Genomic DNA, 21,508 nt, shown 5'->3' with positions numbered 1-21,508 from the left:
ACAAAATCGCGTTTGGCGGCTTAGGGTCGAAAGAATCGAAACTTAAAACCACGACGCAAAGTCGCATCGTCAAAAACTGCAAGGCTTTGCGAAAATTGCGACAGAGAGATTTTGTTATATTCAAATAAACTTTTTAAACTTTTTGCTTTCGAATCGTCAAATACACAAATGGAAAACGGTTCATTTAGTCAGCAAGACACTGTAGTAAAATTCAACGTAGACAATTCACATGGCAGTTTCGAGCTTCGCCTTTTAGAGAAGTTCGTTCAAGGCGATTAATAAAACAAAACAACACAATTTAGACAGTAATTTATTCATCATATTCTTATTTCATCGAATCAATACCGACGATATATTATAGTAAACATATAGTACAGTTCTTGCAATTCACGAAGGCGAGTGAACTTTACTTGTGGTTACGTCGTTTACACGGGCATTGCGTAAGTGTGCGTGCATGTCGGACCAATCAGTCGCGAGCAAGCGCTCGCAAACGCACACATTTAGTCTAACTTACTTATACCGATACGACTTAAACACAAGCATGAAACACTTGCCTTCGTGAAATGCAAAAACTATAATAAATAATTAGTTGTAGGTCATGTACCGCGGCGTAGCGGAGAACTTGGCGTAGGACTTGATGACCTTGTTGACGGCCTCCAGGAAGTCCTTCTCGGTGGCTACCTTGCGCCGCGCGCGGATCGCGAACATGCCCGCCTCAGTACACACAGACCTGGAACGAAGGACGCAGGTTATTCACACTAAAGAGGCGTCAAGTAGAGACCAGTCGGGCCGGAACGGTGCGGCGAGCATTTTGTGTGGATGTAATCCGTCGCCATTAGTTTTTGCAATGCGGTCGGCCCGCCTGGTGGATGCAATCTATATTTAGACGACTAAATGATATTTTAGAAATAGAAATAGTTTTTATTTGCTAGAATGTGGTACAATTTGGTCTTGAATCTATTTTGAGCCCTTGACATTCAACCAATAACTTGGTGTGCAAATTATTATAGTAACTACATTATCATAGAATAATAAAGTGTGAAAATTTACAATCAAATAATCTACTTAACTTATTTGGTTTTGATAATTGTCACAACTTCAGAGCAGTGTAACACACACATTGCACTGCTCTGAAGTTAGGAACAAAATCATTTAGTCTAAATTTATTATATAATTAAATAATATAAATAAATTATACATAGTAAACTAGGAAAAAATTAGTAGTAAGTAGGTAGTAGTAGCGGTTGAAGAACTAAAGCTGTAAGAAGTAAAGCTAAAGAAGTATGAAGAACACACGAGCGGGATTCAATGTTCGAAAAAGAATCAGCAAACGATTTTTCATCATGACGTAGTAAGTAAAAAATAGAACTTTAAAGGTTCGTACGCACCTGAGCGGCGCGGCGCGTCGCTTCAGTCCGACTGCAGAACGCGTCACCTCAGGCCGCTCGACGGTACCTACCGCACTACAACTTCAGTACGCGGCACCTCGCGTCACATGCGCGTCACTTTTATACCCGTTCGCGTACGAGCGCGAAGCGCCGTGCCGCGCCGCTGGGTATGTCGCACTAGCGTCACTGCACTGCGCGTCGCTTCGCTGCGCTTCAAAATATTCTCTCCAGCCGTGCCGCGCGGCAACGCGCGGTGAAGCGCTGTGCAGCGCCGCTCTAGTGCGATATGCGCCATACAAAATGATAGAAATGATATTTTGACGCTCTGTGCCGCGACGTGCAGCTCGCCGAAGCGCCGCGCCGCGCCGCTCAGGTGCGTACGAACCTTTAATCTATGGCATTATCGATAAAAGATGGCTGTCTGGAAATAGCTGATCTGTTTAGCGGCCAATTTCGACGAAAGTGGGGTATGTATACGTTACTTCCATCCGAAAAAAGGTCCGAGCCCTCAAGCAATCTTTCAAGTTGCATTTAGAGAAGATTAGATATGTTTGTAATATTAAAGTGAGCGAAGCGAGCGGTAATTTTTTACCTGATCTCAGCGCCGGTGGAATTAGGGCAAAGCCGCGCTAACAGGTCGAAGCGAATGTCTCTCTCCACGCTCATGGAGCGCGCGTGGATCCTGAAGATGTGCGCGCGCCCTTCCAACTCGGGCAGGCCGAACTCCACCTTCCTGTCCAGGCGACCCGGACGCATCAGTGCGGGATCCAGGGTGTCAGGCCGATTCGTTGCCATCAGGACCTACAAAAATAGATATTCTTGACAAGACCGTTCAATATCTCGCTGGTCAATCTCAACAGGATAATTCTGATAAAGGTTTAAAAAAATCGGTCAAATGCGACAGACCCGCACATGAAGAACCCTAAAAACGGCCAACTTTTGTATATTTTATAGGACAAATATGGATTTATTTATGTTTGTTTAGTTCATTTTATAAAGCAGTGATAGCCTAGTGGTTAGGACGTCCGCCTTCTAATCGGAGGTCGGGGGTTCGATCCCGGGCACTCACCTCCAACTTTTTGGAATTATGTGCGTTTTAATTAATTAAATATCCTGCATGCCTGAGAGTTCTCCATAATGTTCTCAAAGGTGTGTGAAGTCTACCAATCCGCACATGGCCAGCGTCGTAGACTATGGCCAAAACCCTTCTCACTCTGAGAGGAGACCCGCGCTCTGTAGTGAGCCGGTGATGGGTTGATCACGATGAGTTCATTTTATCGTCATGATCAACCTAACTGCGCTCACTTACTGACTGATCATGGTTTTCTCAGAGTGAGAAGGGGTTAACCATAGTCTCACCGCAAACAATTCCACCCTCCTCACCTGGGTGTCTGGTGCATTTTAACCACCCGTTGTGCCAGATCCTTTTTTCCACGCACACGCAAACTGTGGAATCAACTCCCATCGGCAGTGTTCCCATTAGATTAAAACATGGGGTTATTTAAACGGCTTACCAACAAATTCCTGACAGTTGAATGATCGGTTCCTCTGGTACCGCAAATGTTCATGGGTGGCGGTTATCACTTAACATCAGGTGACCCGCCTGCTCGTTTGAGAGTTCTCCATAATCTTCTCAAAGGTGTGTAAAGTCTGCCAATCAGCACTTGGCCAGCGTGTTAGACAATGGCCAAACCCCTTCTCACTCTGAGAGGAGTTGATTATGATAGTGGCGATAATTAATTACGTAAACTTAAAAAGCTACGAGATTTCCAAACGCTCCCATATCTGAGTTAATCTCACCTTAATATTGCCCCTAGGGTCGAATCCGTCGAGCTGGTTAATTAGTTCTAACATGGTCCTCTGCACCTCGTTGTCGCCGCCAGCGCCGTCGTCGAATCTGTTCACATGCACCAACAATTGGTGTTAACATTCAAAGTCCGCCGCTAATACATAATATATCTTAAACTACTGACTCACTGACTGTCTCTACCTATTTATTTATTTACTAGCTGATGCCCGCGTGGAATTAGGTTTTTAAAAATCCCGTGGGAACTCTTTGATTTTCCGGAATAAAAAGTAGCCTATGTCACTCCCCAGGTCTTTATCTATACCCTATGCAAAAAGTCACGTCAATCCGTTGCACCGTTGCGACGTGACTGAAGGACAAACCAACAAACAAACACACTTTCACATTTATAATAAGAGTACTGATTTATTTTTATTTTTCACTAGCTGCCCCGGCGAACTTCGTACCGCCTAACAGTCGATTTTTTTTTCAGGATTTTTACAAAAAAAATCTCTCTGTAAGAACCATCCCCGTACTTCAAGGAATATTATGAAAAAAGAATTAGCGAAATCGGTTCAGCTGTTTTTTCTCTCGAGATTTGCGATCAGCAACACATTCAGCGAATCATTTCTATATATAGAGAGAGGTAGTTTAAACGCTAAAATAAACGCTAATATAGAGATGTACCAAAATTGTAGTTACATAGAAGTAATAAATTAAGTTACATTGGAAATGCTGATTTTTATGTTGTTCACGAGATACAGGCTGCTGACAGATAGACAGACGGACTGTCGGACAGACAGTGGAGTCTTAGTAATAGGGTCCCGTTGGCACCCTACGGGTACGGAACCATAAAAAGAAAAAGAACCAAGATCTTACCTCGCTCCACCAATAGCGTCGATTTCATCAAAGAAGATGAGACAGGCTTTCTTGCTCCGCGCCATCTCGAACAGTTCCCGCACCATACGAGCACCCTCGCCCACGTATTTCTGGACTAGCTCCGAACCTAACAATAAAAAAAAATACAGTCTAAACTCTATATCCATAAATAAATAAAATAAAATAAAATAGCCTTTATTCTCTGATACAATAATTATACATCTTATATTACTAACTAACCGTATTACTAATTTCTTATTTCCTATTATTTAATTATCCTATCCTATATAATTTATTCTGAAAATTGGTAACACCAGCAATTTACAGATCAGGTTGTCCTCTTTGGACATAGGCCTCCTCTAGACTTCTCCATTTTTCCTATCTAACGCCAATCTGCGCCAACCCTTTGGCAGGTCATCCTCCCATCTCCTCTGTGGCCGTCCTCTCGCTCTCTTCCCATCTCTAGGGTACCAGTAAGTGACCTCTTTGGTCCATTAGTATTATAAATCCTTTGATCCTCTATATCCATACTAGTATTATAAATGCCTAAAAAGCCGGCAACGCATCGGCGGGCCCTCTGGTGCTACAACTGTTCATGGGCGGCGGTAATCACTTAACATCAGGTGACCCGCCTGCTCGTTTGCTCGCTATCTCTATTTAAAAAAAAAATGCGAAAGTGTGTCTGTCTGTCTGCTAGCCTTTCACGGCTCATCCGTTCAACCGATTTTGACGAAATTTGGTACAGAGATAGCTTGCAAAACGGGGGAAGGACATAGGCTACTTTTATCCCGGAAAATTTAAGAATTCCCACAGGATTTTTAAAAACCTAAATCCACGCGTACGAAGTCGCGGGCATCATGTAGTTGCGAAAAAACACATGTGTTAAACGAAAAACTCCTTAAAATATCACTTTCGAGCCCTCGTTTCACAAATAACTATGTCCCGCGACATGTAGCGTCGTCACAGGCACTAGTGATGACGACGATGTTCATAGCGGAGTATGTTCTGGGAGAGGTGTATCAGAACGCCACCTATGCTTGTGGGTGGCACTCTTTCTTTACTCTCCGAAAAGTGAATACTTTAAAAAAAATATTAGCCATTAATCAAGAATAATATTCCCGTTTCCCCTCCAACTAAGCGTAAAGCTTGTGCTAGGAGTAGGTACGATAATAGTGCAACGGGTGGGGTTTGAACTGCCGACCTTTCGGATTTCAGTCGGCGCCTTAACCGTTGAGCTATTGTGACTCTAAACTACTTACCAATAACTCTAATGAAGCAGGCGTCAGTGCGGTTGGCGACGGCTCGCGCACACAACGTCTTGCCAGTTCCGGGCGGCCCGAACAACAAAACTCCTTTTGGAGGTTCAATACCAAGCTTCACGAACTTTTCCGGCTGAAATAATACACGCTTTTATATAGGAAGAAAAGCTTAAAAAAGCTTAAAGTGACGGGCAACACTGTTGGAACTGGCTGTAAACTAAATTGTTTATATTTAAATATATTCTTATTCCTATTTTTTCTAAAATCCTTTGTTTTACGTTCGATGACTTATTAACTCACTTGAAATATATATCTCAAACAGGACGTCCAAGTTTTTCTTTTGACTAATATTTTTCCTATAAATTCTAAATATCCCAACACGTTATCAGCACGAAGGGGCTCTAGGTGGAAAAATAAAAGTGGAAAAGTGGTATTAATTGTCCATAGTTGCTTTATTTGTTGCGAATAAGAAAAATCGTTTTTTTTTAGATATTTTTCTTTTTCAAATGTCGCAAGCAAGCGGAGATTTAAGTAGTAACAAGATGTTACATTCTTCGTCAGTTCCTCCGTTTAGTCTCAAAAATAGAGAAGGATATCCAACTTGGAAATTTAAAATGCAAAATTATTTGGTACATGAGGACCTTTGGTTTCCTATAGTTGGGTATCCAGAAGGAGATACGACCGCTGCACCAATTAAGATAAGGAATGACGCTAAGGCTCTGGCTAAAATATGCTTAACATTAGACGGTGTAGCTATTACACACGTAAGACGTGTAAAAACTGCAGCCGAAGCATGGGAAGCTCTGAAGGCAGCTTTTGAGGATAAAGGTATGGGCCGAAGGTTAGCCTTAGAGCTCTTTGAAAATATTGAACAATATATAGAATATAGATGCAGTTCTGTCAACGGCACAAGACCTAGCTGACATAGACAAAGTAATAGAAGACAAATCGATTGCAGCTATATTACTAGGAGGACTCACTTCAAATATATATCTCAAACAGGACGTCCAAGTTTTTCTTTTTAGTGATATTATTCCTATAAATTCTAAATATCCCAACAAACACTGAGGGCAAAAGAGCGATAATATATATAAGTTTTATTATTGTATAAATTCACCATATCTTAAATAATATTTTCTTCTATATTTATGTTAAAAATTGTTCTCATGTAAGAAAACTTTTGTTCCTTTTTGAGAAAATAAAGTCTTTAAACCTAAAGGAGTCCAGCAGGTGTGGATTTTATCACATTGTTAAAATGGCCACCAACAGAAGCCGGTGGAAACTGATAATCCATTCGAGGGCAGTTTGCCAGGACCATGATCTTCAGCAATGAAGGAACAACTGGAGAGAGAGATAGGTAACGAACCAGAATCTATAAAAGGAAAAGCTGACAGACTAACTGATCTATCAACGCATAACTCAAACTACTAGACAGATCAGTCTGAAAGGCATACAGATAGCTTTTTTGACATAGACATCACAAAAGTGCTCCTGTAGGACGATTTCGTAAAACCTGCATCAATCATTATTACAATCTCAATTGTTACAATGCATTGTAGCCAATAGTGAACGAGTGACAACCAATCAGAGGTGATTGCGATCGTGACATTGTAGCTGTCATTCTACCGCAATCGCACTGCGCGATTGCGGTAAAATGACAGCACAAATTCAGCCAATCACAACAATTTAGATTGTAATCATGATTGATGCAGGTTTTACAATATCGCCCTACAGTATTTTAATAAATAAAATAAAATATGGCCAGTGAAAAGATTTAGTGCGTCTTACATGCAACAGTGGCGTTTCGACAACTTCGCGCAACTTCTCGATCTGTTCCTTGCAGCCGCCCACGTCACTGTACGTCACGTCCGGCTTCTCCTCCACCTGCATCATGGTCACCGTGGGGTCTATTTTGGGCGGCAGCGGTATGTGGATCTGGTATTTGTTGCGGTCCACACTGGGAAACAAAGTTACCTTTGATAATCCATACTAATATTATAAACTAGATGATGCTTGCGACTTCGTCCGCGTGGATTTAGGTTTTAGAAAATCCCATGGGAACTCTTTGATTTTCCGGGATAAGAAGTAGCCTATGTCCTCAGTCCTTCCCCGGGATGTAAGCTAACTCTGTACCAAATTTCATCAAAATCGGTTAAATCTGTTGGGCCATGAAAAGCTAGCAGACTGACAGACAGACACACTTTCGCATTTATAATATTAAGTATGGATGCGGAAGTGTGTCTGTATGTCTACTGGCTTTTCACGGCCCATCCGTTTAACTGATTTTAACGAAATTTAGTACAGAGATATATTGCATCCTGGGGAAGAACCAAAGGCTACTTTTTATCCCGGAAAAGCAAAGAGTCTCCACGGGATTTTTAAAACCTCACTCCACGCGGACGAGTCGCGGGCATCATCTAGTACATTATAACATTACTATAGTACCCAACAGGTTGAAATGGAAATCGGGGATAGCTCAGATTGAAAATGTAGTTCAAGTGAATATCTTGATAATAAAACTATATTGTTATCAAGTTGAAAGTGCAAGAACATATTTTACTATTGGAGAGTCACACAAGTAATTTGCTTGACTGATAACAAATTACCTTAAATAAATCTCTCCCTATAAAGATAAGATAAAATTAAGTGAAATAAAGGTCTCCTTTCCTCATCATACCTCTTAATTGACATAAAATGATGGGGTAATAATGAGCTAAGCTACACTTACCCTACTCTCATGCCTTCTTCAATGTCTGTGGGAGCTACAGAATCGGCCAGGTCCACCACAAACTTGGCAAACTGTTTCACGTTGATGATGTATTTGGGATCATTTGAATCTGCATTGATGATTTTTGTGCATCTTGCAACCTGGTAATGAAATCTAAATATATAAAAGGAAAAGGTGACTGACTGACTGACTGACTGATCTATCAACGCAAAACTCAAACTACTAGATAGATTGGGCTGAAATTTGGCATAAAGGATTTTTGAAAATTCAACCCCTAAGGGGGTCGAAATTTGTGTAGTCTACGCGGATGAAGTCACAAGCATAAGCTAGTTAGTTAATAATAGCTTTTGCCTACGACTTCGTCTGTGGTGCTTTATATGTAATTTACAGCCTATGTTACTTCTGAATAATGTAGATTTCCAACGGTGAAAGAATTATTAAAATTGGTTCAGTACTTTCAGAGTTTATCGATTACAAATTTCTAATCTGCGGCTTTCAGAGGTAGTTTTAAGTATAATGCAACGAAATGTTGGAATAACCTTCCTCCACCTTATAGAAACCTTCAGACTTCTGGCGCTTTTAAAGTAAAATTCAAAAAACATCTTTTAAATATTCAAAAGTTACAGATTTAGTCAAAATTTATTTAATTTATTTATCTTACCAAACTTTACTTTCTCATCCACACCTTGCGAGCTATTTTATTTTATTTTATTTTTTCTTTATTATACTTACAAAAAAAAAACTATCGTACAATTTTCCTATTCTTACAATTTACAACATCTATTTCAATGTATTATTTCTTATTTATTTTCTTCTTTTATGTCCTATATCACTTTAAATTTAAAAACTGTAAACACTTTATTTCATTTTATTTATCCATTTACTCGCCAACTTTATATATTCTATGCCACTGACGTTTAGGTAATATTTAAAAGGCGGTCACTGAAAATCTGCGTTGGGGCATCTGGTACCTCAGATATTTGCTCTAGAGGTTTGTGTCTGAGGGGCCCGACGTCTCAACACAAGCTGAGTGGCCTACCTGTTCGAGGTGTTGCACAGCTGTACAGGACGATATTGCCTACACCATGTACCACCTATATACCTCGAATAAACATTATTCTATTCTATTCTATTCTATTTTAATCTTTCTTTAGTATAATACATACTAGCAGATGCCCGCGACTTCGTCCGCATGGATTTAGGTTTTTAAAAACCCAGTGGGAATCAGCGCTTTGATTTTCTGGGATAAAAAGTGGCCTATGGCCTTCCCCGGGATACAAGATATCTCTCTACCAAATTTCGTCAAAATTGGTTGAATGGTTGAAAAGTGAAAAGCTAGCAGACAGACAAACACACTTTCGCATTTATAATATTAGTATGGAAGTCACACAGGCAACGTCGCAGGCATCATCTAGTTATACATAAATACACACCTGCAAAGGTTGCTCGTTTTGTAGTGTCTGTTTGTCAGCTGCCAAGTCCCACAGCGCAGGCGGCGCCAACCCAGTATCAGACTCCTTGATGCCCGTAAGTTCGTTCACTCTCTTCATGACTGTCTGAATGCCATCCTCAACTTCTTTGATTATCTTTGTGTATTGGCCTTGGCCCTACAACATTCATATTATCTAAATATACAAAAGGAAAAGCTGACTGGCTGAGATCTATCAACACAGCTCAAACTACTGGACGGATCAGGCCGAAATATAGCATGCAGATAGCTATTATGACATACTTCCTAAAAAAATTGGTCAAGTGCGAGTCGGACTCACACACATAGAATTCTGTACAATCGCACAAGAAATATTCCTTTTGAAATTTCCCATTTTCATGATGGCCATTTTAAAATTTTTATTATTTGTAATTATAGCAGCAATAGAAGTACATATTCTGTGAAAATTTTCACTCACTCCCTATTACGGATCATAAGATACAGCCCACTGACAGACAGAAGGACAGATTAAACACTAAAATAAGACAGAAGGACGGATGGACGAACAGCGGAGGCTTAGTAATAGGGTCCTGTTGGTACCCTTCAGGCACAGAATCCTGAAGAGGTTTCAAAGGTTACTATAGGGCTCAAAGAGCATGGAGCATGGAGTCACACCCGCGTTTAATATTGCTAAAATTTGAAAAAACCAGAAGTTTTCATGGTGCATTTTGTTTATTAACCCGTTCTAAATTTGTTAAACTGGTTGTTACTCAACAAAAAACTAGTACCTAGCCAGTGCAGTCAAGCAGATTCGAGGTAAATAGCAGTAACAAGTTAGGATAAAGAAAACGAAATATGCCAGTCATTCTATCGAAAAGTGATGATTATTTGTTTTTAATGGTTTATCCCTTAAATTATTTACTTACGTATGACTTTAAAAGCGCTATATCTGCCTCATCGAGTGCTGAAATATACAAATAAAGCAATAAATTAATGAAAAAAGTGGATAACCCAAAACTAAATAGTAATTTTTAAAACAACTCTCACATTTTATTTCCTTTTCTGGTTCCTCTTTATCATCTTTAACTTTTCGCATATCATCTCCTAAATGATCAGGCATGGTTTGTGTTTATTAAAATACAAGTAATAATATATTAATTGATCGAAAATATTAACGATTCCAAACACAGGCAGCAGTAATTCCTGTCCACAGACCAATAACATCAATAGGAGAGTAAAGTAAAGTAATCACAAATCCTGTTCATCTAAGGCAGTAATACATACACTGGTCGGTGGTCCTGTATATTACTGGGTCCAAATGCATAAGTGTTCCAAACACAGACTACCAATACCAAGTAAATGTATTCTGTGACTATTGTCTATTACTCCTTGGTTCCTTAGTATTCTGCCGTAGATAGAATAATAGGTAGATGTAAGTACTGTGTAACCGCGTATGAGATAGCGATAGCACGACGTAACGATGAATAACACGACAATTATTATCATTGTTTAGTAGTCAATATTTGTATTATCCGATCAACAATATTTGTATTAAACGTTTTTTAATGTGAAAACAAGTAAATAATTACTCATGAGAAATACAATTACGCCACGAATTCTCAAAGTTTGTTTTGCAACTTCTTGTATTCTTGAAAAAAACCAGTTACACGATAAGGGACAAAAAATAGGTTAGCTGTGTCTCTGTTTATCACATTAGTAACTTTATCTGTGCTCTCTTTTTAGTCCGAATGAGAAAGCAAACGTTCTTGCATCTACCTTTATTACTCTATCTACGTATTCTGCATAATTCTGCATTCCTTTTTTTAAAAATTATTTTACGGCCCTGGATGTCATTCTGTGTTCCAAAGCAAGCAAACCACAAACCTATAAAAAAAGGTTTGTATAAGTTCAGGTAAACCTTGTATAGTTGTATAGGTTCATTTTTAGCATATAAGATATAAGCAAACTTGAGTCTTGACCACAGAATACTATTACCAAACAGGATTGACAGTGTATTTACAGTACTATGCACATTTCACGTACAGTGCGACAAGGCTCTCTTGGAACTTGTAACAATGTATTGTAGTAGTGAGCGAGCGTGTCGTGGCGCCTCCTGTTTTATGCTTAGTTAGACTCGGCTTGCCGCCCGGGTTTGCGGGTTGAAACCAGAGACGTCACGAAGGTTATTTTGTGAATGTTTGATTATGCACTCACCCTTGCTCGACGCGCAGTCTACTTGCGCGTGCGACACCAGGTTAATGCGCCGTCTCCGCGGCACTGAGGCGACGGGCGAGGAAGCGGCCTTCCTCCCCGTCGCATAGGACAGAATCCATTGCCTCGCACTCTGTAAAACATATATGGGACGGGCAGATTTCGCCTAGACGAAATCTGCCGGGGCTACTGTCTTCCTCGCCGCTAAGCGGGGAAGACCACGGCTGACTAGCACTAAATTAAAGGAGGAACGGTTCCATCATCAGCCCAGCCATTGGGATTATAATTGGGTCCCATTGACCTACCGCGATTCGGTCAGGTAACTGCCTATTTGTGTCGAGTCAAATTGCCACCGTATCACTGCCTACGCCGATGGTTTGCCCGCTAGCTGCATGGGTCAATTTACCAACTGTATCTCCATCTACCCTGATGGATTGCACGCTAGCGGCATGGGTCAAATACCAACTGTATCACCAACTGCGCTGATGGTTTGCAGGCTGACTGCACGGGTCTTATTACTACCCACTGTATCACCATCGCGATCGGCATTAGCGATCCGCTTACGGACTGGTGCAAATTCACTGATTGCGTAGCTGCATGGAAACGTTCCTTATGCACAATATTAATAGCAATCAAATATAGTTACCTACTTATAGCTAGCCACTTACGAGTAATAATACAGGATGCGAGGCACCGAACTGATGACGGCAGGCGTGCTGTGAGGCGAGGCTGCCGTGTTCGGATCCAGTCTTAACAAAATGGTGGGCGCCGTGGTTTAAGGCTCCGACCACAGACAGTCGGCGTCGCGTTTCAAGTATAGACCATTAGACCCATAGAGTAAAGTCACAGACAACTTACCATAGTATTTTAAGCGTCCGGCTCTGGATTCCTCTCCTTCTAATCTCGTTTTGCTCGTTATTGTAATTAGATATTATAATTGGATGATTTAATTTTACGATGATTACTATTTATATTTTGTACAATTAACTATTTCGCGACGTTCGTCGCGACAGAGCGTCAACCAATCTGAGGTAATTGCGATCGTGACATTGTAGCTGTCATTCTACCGCAATCGAGCTGCTGCTTTTGACACCCATAATAGTTAATATGGCGCGTGGGGAATCATTTTGTACGGACTATACCACGAACACGATTATCCATACTCTATGTTGTCATCACTCTACCGTGGCGCCACCTCAAGAATACCTAGTTATCTGTCGTCAGAACCACAGTCCACAGACTACATATATCAGTACTGAATTTTGTATTCGTAGTGCTGAATGGAGAATCACATTTATTCACGTTTTTCATGAATATTTTCTTCTGATATCTCAAACTTTCTGTTATAGGTAAGATAGAAAAGAGTTTTAATGTTAATTGATAATAAGTAACACAAGTTCAAGGCGCGTTTCGAATTGTGTTTCTCATCGTGACCCAGAATGTAAGTAATGTCAAGTCCCGGTTTTAAAAGCTTTTTACGTTTTAATTACGACTAGTTTTTGTGCGAAATAGTAATTGTTACGGAAATATAGAGCCTAATCATCACTTCAAACATTGTAAGTCTTCATGGTGTGCGCCAAAACAATAACACGATGTCGACTATCGCCCGGTTTGTGTACCTCTGTCTTGTCTTCAATAGCGCTTCAGGATTATCTTAGTGTTATCATTTCTTTTATCTTTCATCTTATAAGTTTTTCAAAACCTCAAATGTCCATTTCGGAAGATATATTCTTAATATGTTCTGCATGTTTCGAAAGGTTAGTGATTCATATTTTTTACACTTTGTACTGTTTTCTTATTTTTCATCATTTCGTTAGCTATTCGTTTGTGTAAAGTATTTGTTTCGTAAAAAATTACATAATTTACTAGGTCTAGGCCATTGAGGTCCCTATTTCATCAGTACCTGCTGATACAAATTAAAATTGTTATTATAACCTTTCATATTATCTCTGATAAATAACATGCCCTCAGATAGTTCACTGACCAAATTACTGATACTATGATTTTTTGTGGTCATTTCAATCAGTAACTTCGTAAGCATTAGTAACTTGAGTAAGAATTAAATCTGGTTTTTATAAGTGTAAGAAAAAATCTTGTAAGTATTACTTGTATTAGTTTATCTTATTTTTAAACGAAATAACCTTGTTCATTATTTTTCAATTTAAAACCTGTGATATAATAACTAATTACTTATTTGTGTTAAATGTTAGATTTAAGCCATATCATAACTCATTATTCTAATACATTGTTTAATTAATGATGTCTTCTTAATAAGATTATTTATATTTTGCATGATTATACTGAATTTGTGTGACCCCAATTAAGTACTATAGAATTATAGATAGGTACATAATTCATCGTCTTAAATACAAATCACTTGGTTAATCCAACTATAGTCATAATAAAATCGTCAAAGTTACTACGGCCAAAAATATGCTTAGAAAAACCCAATTTTTATTTATCATGGTTTGGGGAGCACCAAAGCAGTAAGCACACCCTCAAAACATTTAATTTTATTAATCTTTCTCTTTTAATTTGTCTAAATATTTCTGGGTTATGTAAAAGTTAAACTTTACTGTATAAGTTTAATAATAATAAACATAAACTTAAACCTATTCATAAACTTATTACAAAGTCATAACACTCTTTTTTCTTTGCTGAAGCCAGTTAAAAAAGGCAACTGGCACATAAAATCTTTCTCTTTCACCTCAGTGAAGCACAGCTTATGTTTATAGATTAGTACGCTAGCATCATGTGGGATGCTTTCTATAAATAACCATTCTCACTCACAACTCAAATGTGTTCACAGTCTTTTATACTTGCATCTAATTTTCATATTAAAATACCTAACAATATCTAGTACTGTTTTGCATTTTTAATGGGTTTTTAAATTGGGTGTTTTATAGTGCAATGACTGGTTTCTAATTTCTTTTGTATGAGTGTGACTTGTGGTTTTTGACAGTGCAAAATGACATTGTATGCTGTGATGGATTTTCGCTATACATTATTGAGTTGTGATGATTGGATTTAAGAGTTTATGGAATAAGGTAGGGTTAGTAGTAAAAGATACAGTGTTTTGTTGATGCAACTTTTAAACCAATTAGTATTAGTGATGTGACATTGTGACTGTTTACTCAGGTGGATTAAACTAACGGTGGATTATTTTAACTAGAACAATGTTGACAATGTTTTAATGAATTATGTGATATGTTTTATTAATAATTTTTCATTTAATTTTTTTTGGATAATATTATTTACTGTTAATTTTTTATTATCATTGGGATTCGTTGCCTTTAGTTAATCTGAATGGAGTCTGTTGATCATAACAAGAAAAATAGACTCAAATTACTTAAGGTACTGGTTTAGTAGATTTTTTTGTTTAAATGTATCTAGTTCTCATGATGTTTTTTTGCTATAGACATGTCTATACATTACTGTAAAGTATCCTATCCCGAAATACCTAGTTTAAACAAAGTCTGTGTCGGTCTGTCGCTTGAGATTTTTCACCTTCTCTGTAGAGTTCAAGTTCATTGTGGTTTTTACCATTGTTTACTATATTAATTGCTACTTTACATATTCCACATATAAAATTAATTGGATTCATAGTTTGGTTGTAATAGCACAATAATGTAAAGCGGTAGATCATTTCATGAATCATATCCATGATCACTACCCATATTATAAATGTGAAAGTGTGTTTGTTTGTTGTTTTGTCCTTCAATCACATCGTAACGGAGTAAGAAAGTGATGTGATTTTGTACATGGGTATAGTTAAAGACCTAGTGAGTGACACAGGCTACGTTTTATCCCGGAAAATCAAAGAGTTCCCACAGGATTTTCAAAAAGCTCAATAGCGGCAAAAAATCACGTCAATCCGTTGCACAGTTGCGACGTGATTGAAGGACAAACCAAAAACAAACACTTTCGCATTTATAATAAGGGTACTGATATAGTTTTCAAATAAAGAGCTTTCAAAGTCGCAAAATTTAGCATATAAACCGTTAACAAAAAGCGGCCATGCTTAACTAATGTGCGAGTTTGCAGAACACATTACTGATGTTATTGCTAGTATTCAAATTTTCATGACGGCGTGGCGCCATTTCTCTGTTTTTATGATTTGAAGAGGCTCGTCGCGCGAGGAGCCAGCAAACTAGCTCTTATCACTCTGCTTAGGCTGTCTCTCTGTGCAGGTGCTACCCCTAAGGTGATCTTTAAAGCACCTAACACCTCCCAAAGAGCAATTCCCAAAGTGCTTGCTAGCTTGAATCTGGCAAAAAAATCTGTCGTTTTCGTTACTCATGATATTATTGACATCTTTTTGACAGTGCTGCTGGCGAGTTGGCGAAATGCACACAGCCAGTACCGAGGGACAGTACCGCGGTGCCAATGGAGCGGCCCACGGACGAGACAAGGTGGCCATATTGGATGCTGGATCACAATATGGAAAGGTATGATCCACTATACTTTTTTAAAATCCTAAAACAGGTTTATGTGAAGCATAGGTAAAAACTAATTTCAGTTTGACTACTATCTCACCTAATGGTAAGTGACGATGCATAACGCTAAGGGTAGACTGAACTATGCGACCGCGACACGCGACGGCGACACGCTACACTTGGCGATATTTTGTTAATTGTTTCGTACAGAAATGTATGGAGATGAGGTAACTAACAGCGTCACGGTAGAGTTTGAGCTTCGCGACCGTGATGCGCGATACGGTAGAGATTGAGCAGTGCGTCCACGATACGTGACACTTGTGCACTGCTTTGTATAGAAATGCAAAGCATTTGATAAGTTTGGCTGCTCTTAACGTTTATGTGCTCTATGGGCCAAAACACACTTCATACAAAAAAAAAAATCTACTCTGCATCCCACCTGCGCCTGGAGGGTGATTCGCTAACTCAGTGTCTCAGGTTCTACATTGCTGCTTCACCGAGTGACAACAAAATAATTTTTCATAAAAAACCTTCAATGGATTAAAAATATATGTCAAATGAATTCGATGGCTACTATTCAGTGTTTTATATACTGAGTTAGCGAATCGGTAGGTTACTCATCAAATCCTAAGTTGCTATATGCAACGCATATCAGTAGAGCCTACAGCTTCACTTTCGAGTCATGAGTTTCAGAGTCGGCAGTCGGTAAGCCCAGGCACACGCACGTGCTCTGTGTTTTGTTTTTCCAAATTTCGACTGTATGTCAAAGAACATAAGGCTCATTATAGTTATCAACAAGGCTCGACTTCGATCCGTTCGCGCTGGACCTAATTCCTTACATAAAATAGAAAACCTACGCTGAGACTGATACCCTATTGCGCCTACTATACGCCTATGTTAGTGAAAGATTTGATTATTATATTGCAACAAATATAGCTGAATCATGGAGGAAGGTTTATGAATGCCCATATATTTTCATATTAATTGTTAGGCTTCTATCGACTCCGGGCCTACTGAGGATCAAACTAAGCTTGTTATGACATTAAAATATGTATTACATAATACTGGTGCCATCGGTTAACATCGCAGTTAAGTTCAAACCGCTTAGCTATTAAAATATTAAGACTTTTCTTTATAAATATTATAAATGGGAAAGTGTGATTGTTTGTTTGCCCTTCCTTCACGCCCTAACTAAGCAACCAATCGACTTGATTTTTGGCATTGAGATGGTAAGTAAGGCTACTTTTTATCCCGGCAAATCAAAGAGTTCCTACGGTATTTTTCAAAACCTAAATCCGAGCGGATGAAATCGCGGGCATTAGCTAGTGCCACTATAGGGTAAACAAGTTGTAATTTAAATAATATCTGTCCCGGCTTTACTCACGTGTTTAGTCGACGTTATTATTTAGAATGGAAATCACTCACGGTAGTTTAAACGCTAAAGTTGTAATTTAAAAAGTTTTCAAAACCACCGACTGTGGTTTGCACTGCATCTTTTCCAGCCCGCACAATAAAGGGCATAAAATCCGTCATTTTGATTCAAATGAAAATAAGCCGTACGAATCTAATGACGTATCATTTATCAAAATCGGTTGAGCCGTTGAGTAGTTACGAGCGGACATAAGAACGGACATACATAGGCCAAACTCATAACCCTCCTTTTGGGCTTTGCCGCAGTCAGGTTATTATAATTTGGTTTGTATTTTAAAATGTGAGCACTGACATTCCAAATTAAATTACTGACTCAAATAGTTTATTTCAATATCTTAACGACAGCGAAAAATGAACTTATTCTTGTCCAGGTGATAGATCGAAGGGTGCGCGAGCTGTGCGTGGAATCGGATATCTTGCCTCTGGACACGCCGGCCTACCACCTCAAGGAGGCCGGCTACCGCGCCATCATCATCTCCGGGGGCCCCAACTCCGTGTACGCGGAGGACGCGCCCAGATACGATGCCGACATATTTAAGATTGGCCTCCCAGTGCTGGGTAAGTGTTTTGATGCCCCTAATTATCATTTATTATTATATAACGGATACATCTATTCGTTGACCTAATTTTCATACACGGGCTGGCATGGTGGTCATTCTCAAACAGTTGGATTACTTTTTTTTTATTTATTTTTTTAAAAGAATTTTAGCCAAGTGAATTCCTGACTAATATTCCCCTTTACCCTCCAATTAAGCCTAAAACTTGTGCCAGGAGTAGGTACGACAATAGTGCAACGGGGTGGGATTTGAACCGGCGACCTTTCGGTTTTCAGTCTGCTCCTGCCTTCTTTAACAGTTGAGCTATCGAGGCTCTAAATACGCTACTTAACTGCTGCAAAATCAGCTTACTAATGTTTTAGTTGAATTTCTGCAATTTTTGAATTGTTTATTTCATATAGGACTTGTCAGGAGCGTTCTTTGGTTGACGCACGTATTAGAGTGATTTCGGTGTTTTTTGGCGTTTTTACTGTGAATTTCACACTATAAATAGTTGTTATTTGGTATTTATGTGAATACTAACCGTATTGGTGCTGGTAAGTAGGAAGATATGTGCTAACTAGCCTGCGAAATGAACATACATCCACCCAGTGAACCTCCCGATCCGGGAGTTTCAAATCCTACATCCCGCAAACGTCAAGGAGAGGATGGACCTGTTCCTTCCGCCTCTAAAAAAACCATAACGGACCCTACACAGACGAACCCTTCTGTCCAAAATTTCTACGTTCACCCCTCCTTCTCCGAAGGCCCCAAGTCGTACTCCATTGATGACAAGGGACCGTTTATCGTCCAAGTCGCGCGTGAAGTTGAAGACCCATCCTCAGGTGCCTCATTGAGGGCCATTACTTTTGGCCAATTCCTACACAAACACAAAATTGGCTCAATAATCCATGATGGCGTTAAAAATATCGGCCGCAATAAGGTTACAGTGGAGTTTTCGACCGCTGCTGCAGCCAATAACTTCTTGACCAATCCCATTCTATCCATGTGCAAATTCAAAGCCCACATACCATCATACAATGTAACCAGAATGGGTTTGGTCAAGGGAGTCCCTGTGGACTGGTCGATGGGCGAGCTCGTTGACTCAATGGAGCTACCCCCAGGCTGTGGGGAAGTAGTAAAAGCCAGACGATTAAATCGAAAAGTACTAACCGATAACACTACGACATGGGTGCCTACTCAATCCGTGGTGTTAACCTTTAGGGGGCAAATGCTGCCCTCTAAAGTTTACTCTTACCACACGTCCCTGCCCGTTGATACTTATAAACTGCCGACGATACAGTGCCTGAACTGCTGTCGGTTTGGGCACACCAAAACTATCTGCAGGTCAAAGCCCAGGTGCTACAAATGCACTCAACCCCACACTGGTGACTCCTGTGAAGCTGACAAAGAGTCAGCCACTTGCCTCTACTGCTCTGGTAAACATTTTTCCACTGATAAAGCCTGCCCGGAATTTTCCAGACAGCAGTCAATAAAAACCGTCATGTCCCAAGACAACATCTCATACATGGAAGCGGCATCCCAGTTCCCTCCTGTCAGACGCTCTTATGCAGAGATGACAAAGGAGATGCTTTCCCCTCCCGCTTTCTCACCCCTCAAGACCCCCTCCCGTCCCTCGCATCAGACTTCAAACAAGTCATACAGGCAAACCATTATCCGCCCCCCTCGTCCCCGAGCTCCTCTAGCAAGGGGATATGACAAACGAGCTCACCAAAATATTGTTGCTGACCCTTCTTCATCCCTTCCTAATGGCAGCGTTATAAACAATACCAACTCTCCTTCTGGAAATCTCCCAATGTTGGAGCAAATCACCTCCCTTCTCTTGACCCTTCTTTCGCCATGTAGTGAAATACCCCTACCGCCCAACGTTGCCAACAACTTATCCCAACTGTTTAAGATCCTCCAAAACGGCCCCAATAATCCTATTGCAATGGAACAGTAAGAGCTTACGTCCCAAAAAACATGAATTATTATCTCTTATCAACCTGCATAATCCTGCCATCGTTGCCATCTCGGAGACATGGTTGTTGCCTGGTTCTCGGTTCCGGGTGCCCGGCTTCACCTGTTTAAGGGATGACAGGAATGATGGGTATGCAGGCAGTGCCGTCTTTGTCCGGCACTCCATCTCCTATTCCCAAATCCCTCTTCCCGCCCACAGCGATCAGATTAATGCTGTCGCTGTCCGTGCACTAAACATCTCTTTTGTATCTCTGTATATTCCTCATCCTTCCCCCTCCATTCTTCCTGAGTTACAGTCTATTCTTTCTTCTGTTCCTAGTCCTATCATTGCCATGGGTGACCTTAACACTCACCACACCATGTGGGGGTGCTACGGCTGTGATGGGTTTGCCTCGCTATTGATTGACATTCTTGATGATGTAGGTCTCTGCATCCTCAATGATGGCTCTCCAACCCGCAGGGTATTCCCTAATCAGAATCCAAAAACTGCCGTGGATCTTTCTCTCTGTTCGCCTAACCTTGCCTCTCAAATTTCTTGGAAAATCCTCCCGTCGACACACGGCAGCGACCACTTTCCCATTGTCCTTTCACTAAACAATAGATCCCTCCCCCAACCTAACCATGACCCTCTTCTAAAATATAACCTTAAAAAAAAGCTAAACTGGGCAGCTTATGCTCAATCCGTGGATTGCATGATAGACTCTCTCCCAGGGTTGGAAGGTGATGAAAGTGCTTTGACTTGCTACAACCTATTTGTAACATCTCTCAAATCTTCGGCCGATTCCCATATTCCTAAAAAACATCCACCCAAAAATCATCTGCTTTCCTCTCCCTGGTGGGATGAGGAATGCAGAGATTTATTTGGACAAAGAACTGCTGCTGAGGAATTATACTCAAACTGCATGACCCAAGACAACTTTTGTAAGTACCAAAGACTTGATGCCAAAGTTAAAAGATTAGTTATTAAAAAGAAAAAATCAAGCTGGATCCGTTTTTGTGAAAATCTTAGCCCTCGTTCCCCTTCCACAATTGTCTGGACAAATGTTAGAAGATTCCGTCGCTCCCTAAACCATTCTGATCCAACTTCTAACAATCCTTCTGATTGGCTCAACAACTTTGCTGACAAACTGGCTCCACCTTATGTTCCCTATGTGGATTCATTTCCAAATTCAGCGCCAGCTCCAATTACAGATGAAATGGATGCCCCCTTTTCTTTTTCTGAGCTTCAAACAGCTCTTAACGGCCTCAGAGATTCAACTCCAGGGGAAGATGGCGTTCCATATTCCTTTTTGACCAACCTAGATGACAAAGCTAAATATTATTTCCTTAACATAATAAATAAATGTTTTGAAATCGGTATTATCCCGGACTCTTGGAAATCCCAAATAGTTATCCCCATCCTAAAACCCGGAAAAAATCCTTTAGATCCAAATTCTTACAGACCC

At 40.0% G+C, this 21,508-nt stretch overlaps 4 protein-coding genes across 9 annotated transcripts in view; 3 read left to right on the top strand and 1 right to left on the bottom strand.

Moving 5' to 3' along the window:
• LOC117991244 (H/ACA ribonucleoprotein complex non-core subunit NAF1) overlaps positions 1 to 21,508 on the top strand; it is a 135,840-nt gene that overhangs the window by 84,733 nt on the left and 29,599 nt on the right. The window lies entirely within an intron of this gene.
• Positions 294 to 10,713, bottom strand: Rpt1 (26S proteasome regulatory subunit Rpt1). The gene is made up of 10 exons (XM_034978814.2): positions 10,517 to 10,713; positions 10,396 to 10,433; positions 9,474 to 9,647; positions 8,041 to 8,180; positions 7,101 to 7,269; positions 5,313 to 5,445; positions 4,054 to 4,180; positions 3,189 to 3,285; positions 1,981 to 2,189; positions 294 to 730 (listed from the first exon to the last, which is right to left on the bottom strand). Exons 1-10 carry the CDS (start codon positions 10,587 to 10,589, stop codon positions 586 to 588), a joined length of 1,305 nt encoding a protein of 434 aa, XP_034834705.1. The 5' UTR covers positions 10,590 to 10,713; the 3' UTR covers positions 294 to 585.
• The window catches only part of bur (GMP synthase burgundy), a 33,086-nt gene continuing 24,467 nt past the window's right edge, over positions 12,890 to 21,508 (top strand). The window contains exons 1-3 of one of the 5 annotated variants that reach the window (XM_034978784.2): positions 12,890 to 13,029; positions 16,006 to 16,128; positions 17,919 to 18,105. In XM_034978784.2, coding sequence (XP_034834675.1) covers positions 16,027 to 16,128; positions 17,919 to 18,105 — 289 coding nt within the window. In that variant the 5' untranslated portion in view covers positions 12,890 to 13,029; positions 16,006 to 16,026. Of the gene's footprint in view, positions 13,122 to 13,161; positions 13,438 to 14,383; positions 14,728 to 14,747; positions 15,035 to 16,005; positions 16,129 to 17,918; positions 18,106 to 21,508 lie in introns of those variants that run through there. The other 4 variants (XM_034978785.2, XM_069504902.1, XM_034978783.2 and 1 more) reach the window with 4 other exon arrangements.
• On the top strand, positions 18,648 to 20,338 carry LOC138403609 (uncharacterized). Its single transcript, XM_069504797.1, has one exon. The coding sequence runs from the start codon at positions 18,676 to 18,678 to the stop codon at positions 20,044 to 20,046; it is 1,371 nt and encodes a 456-aa protein (XP_069360898.1). The 5' UTR covers positions 18,648 to 18,675; the 3' UTR covers positions 20,047 to 20,338.

The sequence above is a fragment of the Maniola hyperantus genome, chromosome 19 (assembly GCF_902806685.2).
Source record: "Maniola hyperantus chromosome 19, iAphHyp1.2, whole genome shotgun sequence".
Lineage (NCBI taxonomy): Eukaryota > Metazoa > Arthropoda > Insecta > Lepidoptera > Nymphalidae > Maniola > Maniola hyperantus.
The sequence above is the reverse complement of the archived record's forward strand: the minus strand, read 5'-3'. Positions and strand labels throughout refer to the sequence as shown.

What these genes read in the sequence shown, in the direction of transcription:
- Rpt1 (XM_034978814.2), bottom strand. Translation starts at nt 10,589, where the DNA reads ATGCCTGATCATTTAGGAGATGATATGCGAAAAGTTAAAGATGATAAA. An exon ending in AAAACGAGCAACCTTTGCAG is followed by an intron (nt 8,181 to 9,473) that starts GTGTGTATTTAT and finishes TTTCATTACCAG; the next exon opens with GTTGCAAGATGCACAAAAAT. An exon ending in CTGCTTCATTAGAGTTATTG is followed by an intron (nt 4,181 to 5,312) that starts GTAAGTAGTTTA and finishes TTTTATTGTTAG; the next exon opens with GTTCGGAGCTAGTCCAGAAA.
- LOC138403609 (XM_069504797.1), top strand. Translation starts at nt 18,676, where the DNA reads ATGAACATACATCCACCCAGTGAACCTCCCGATCCGGGAGTTTCAAAT.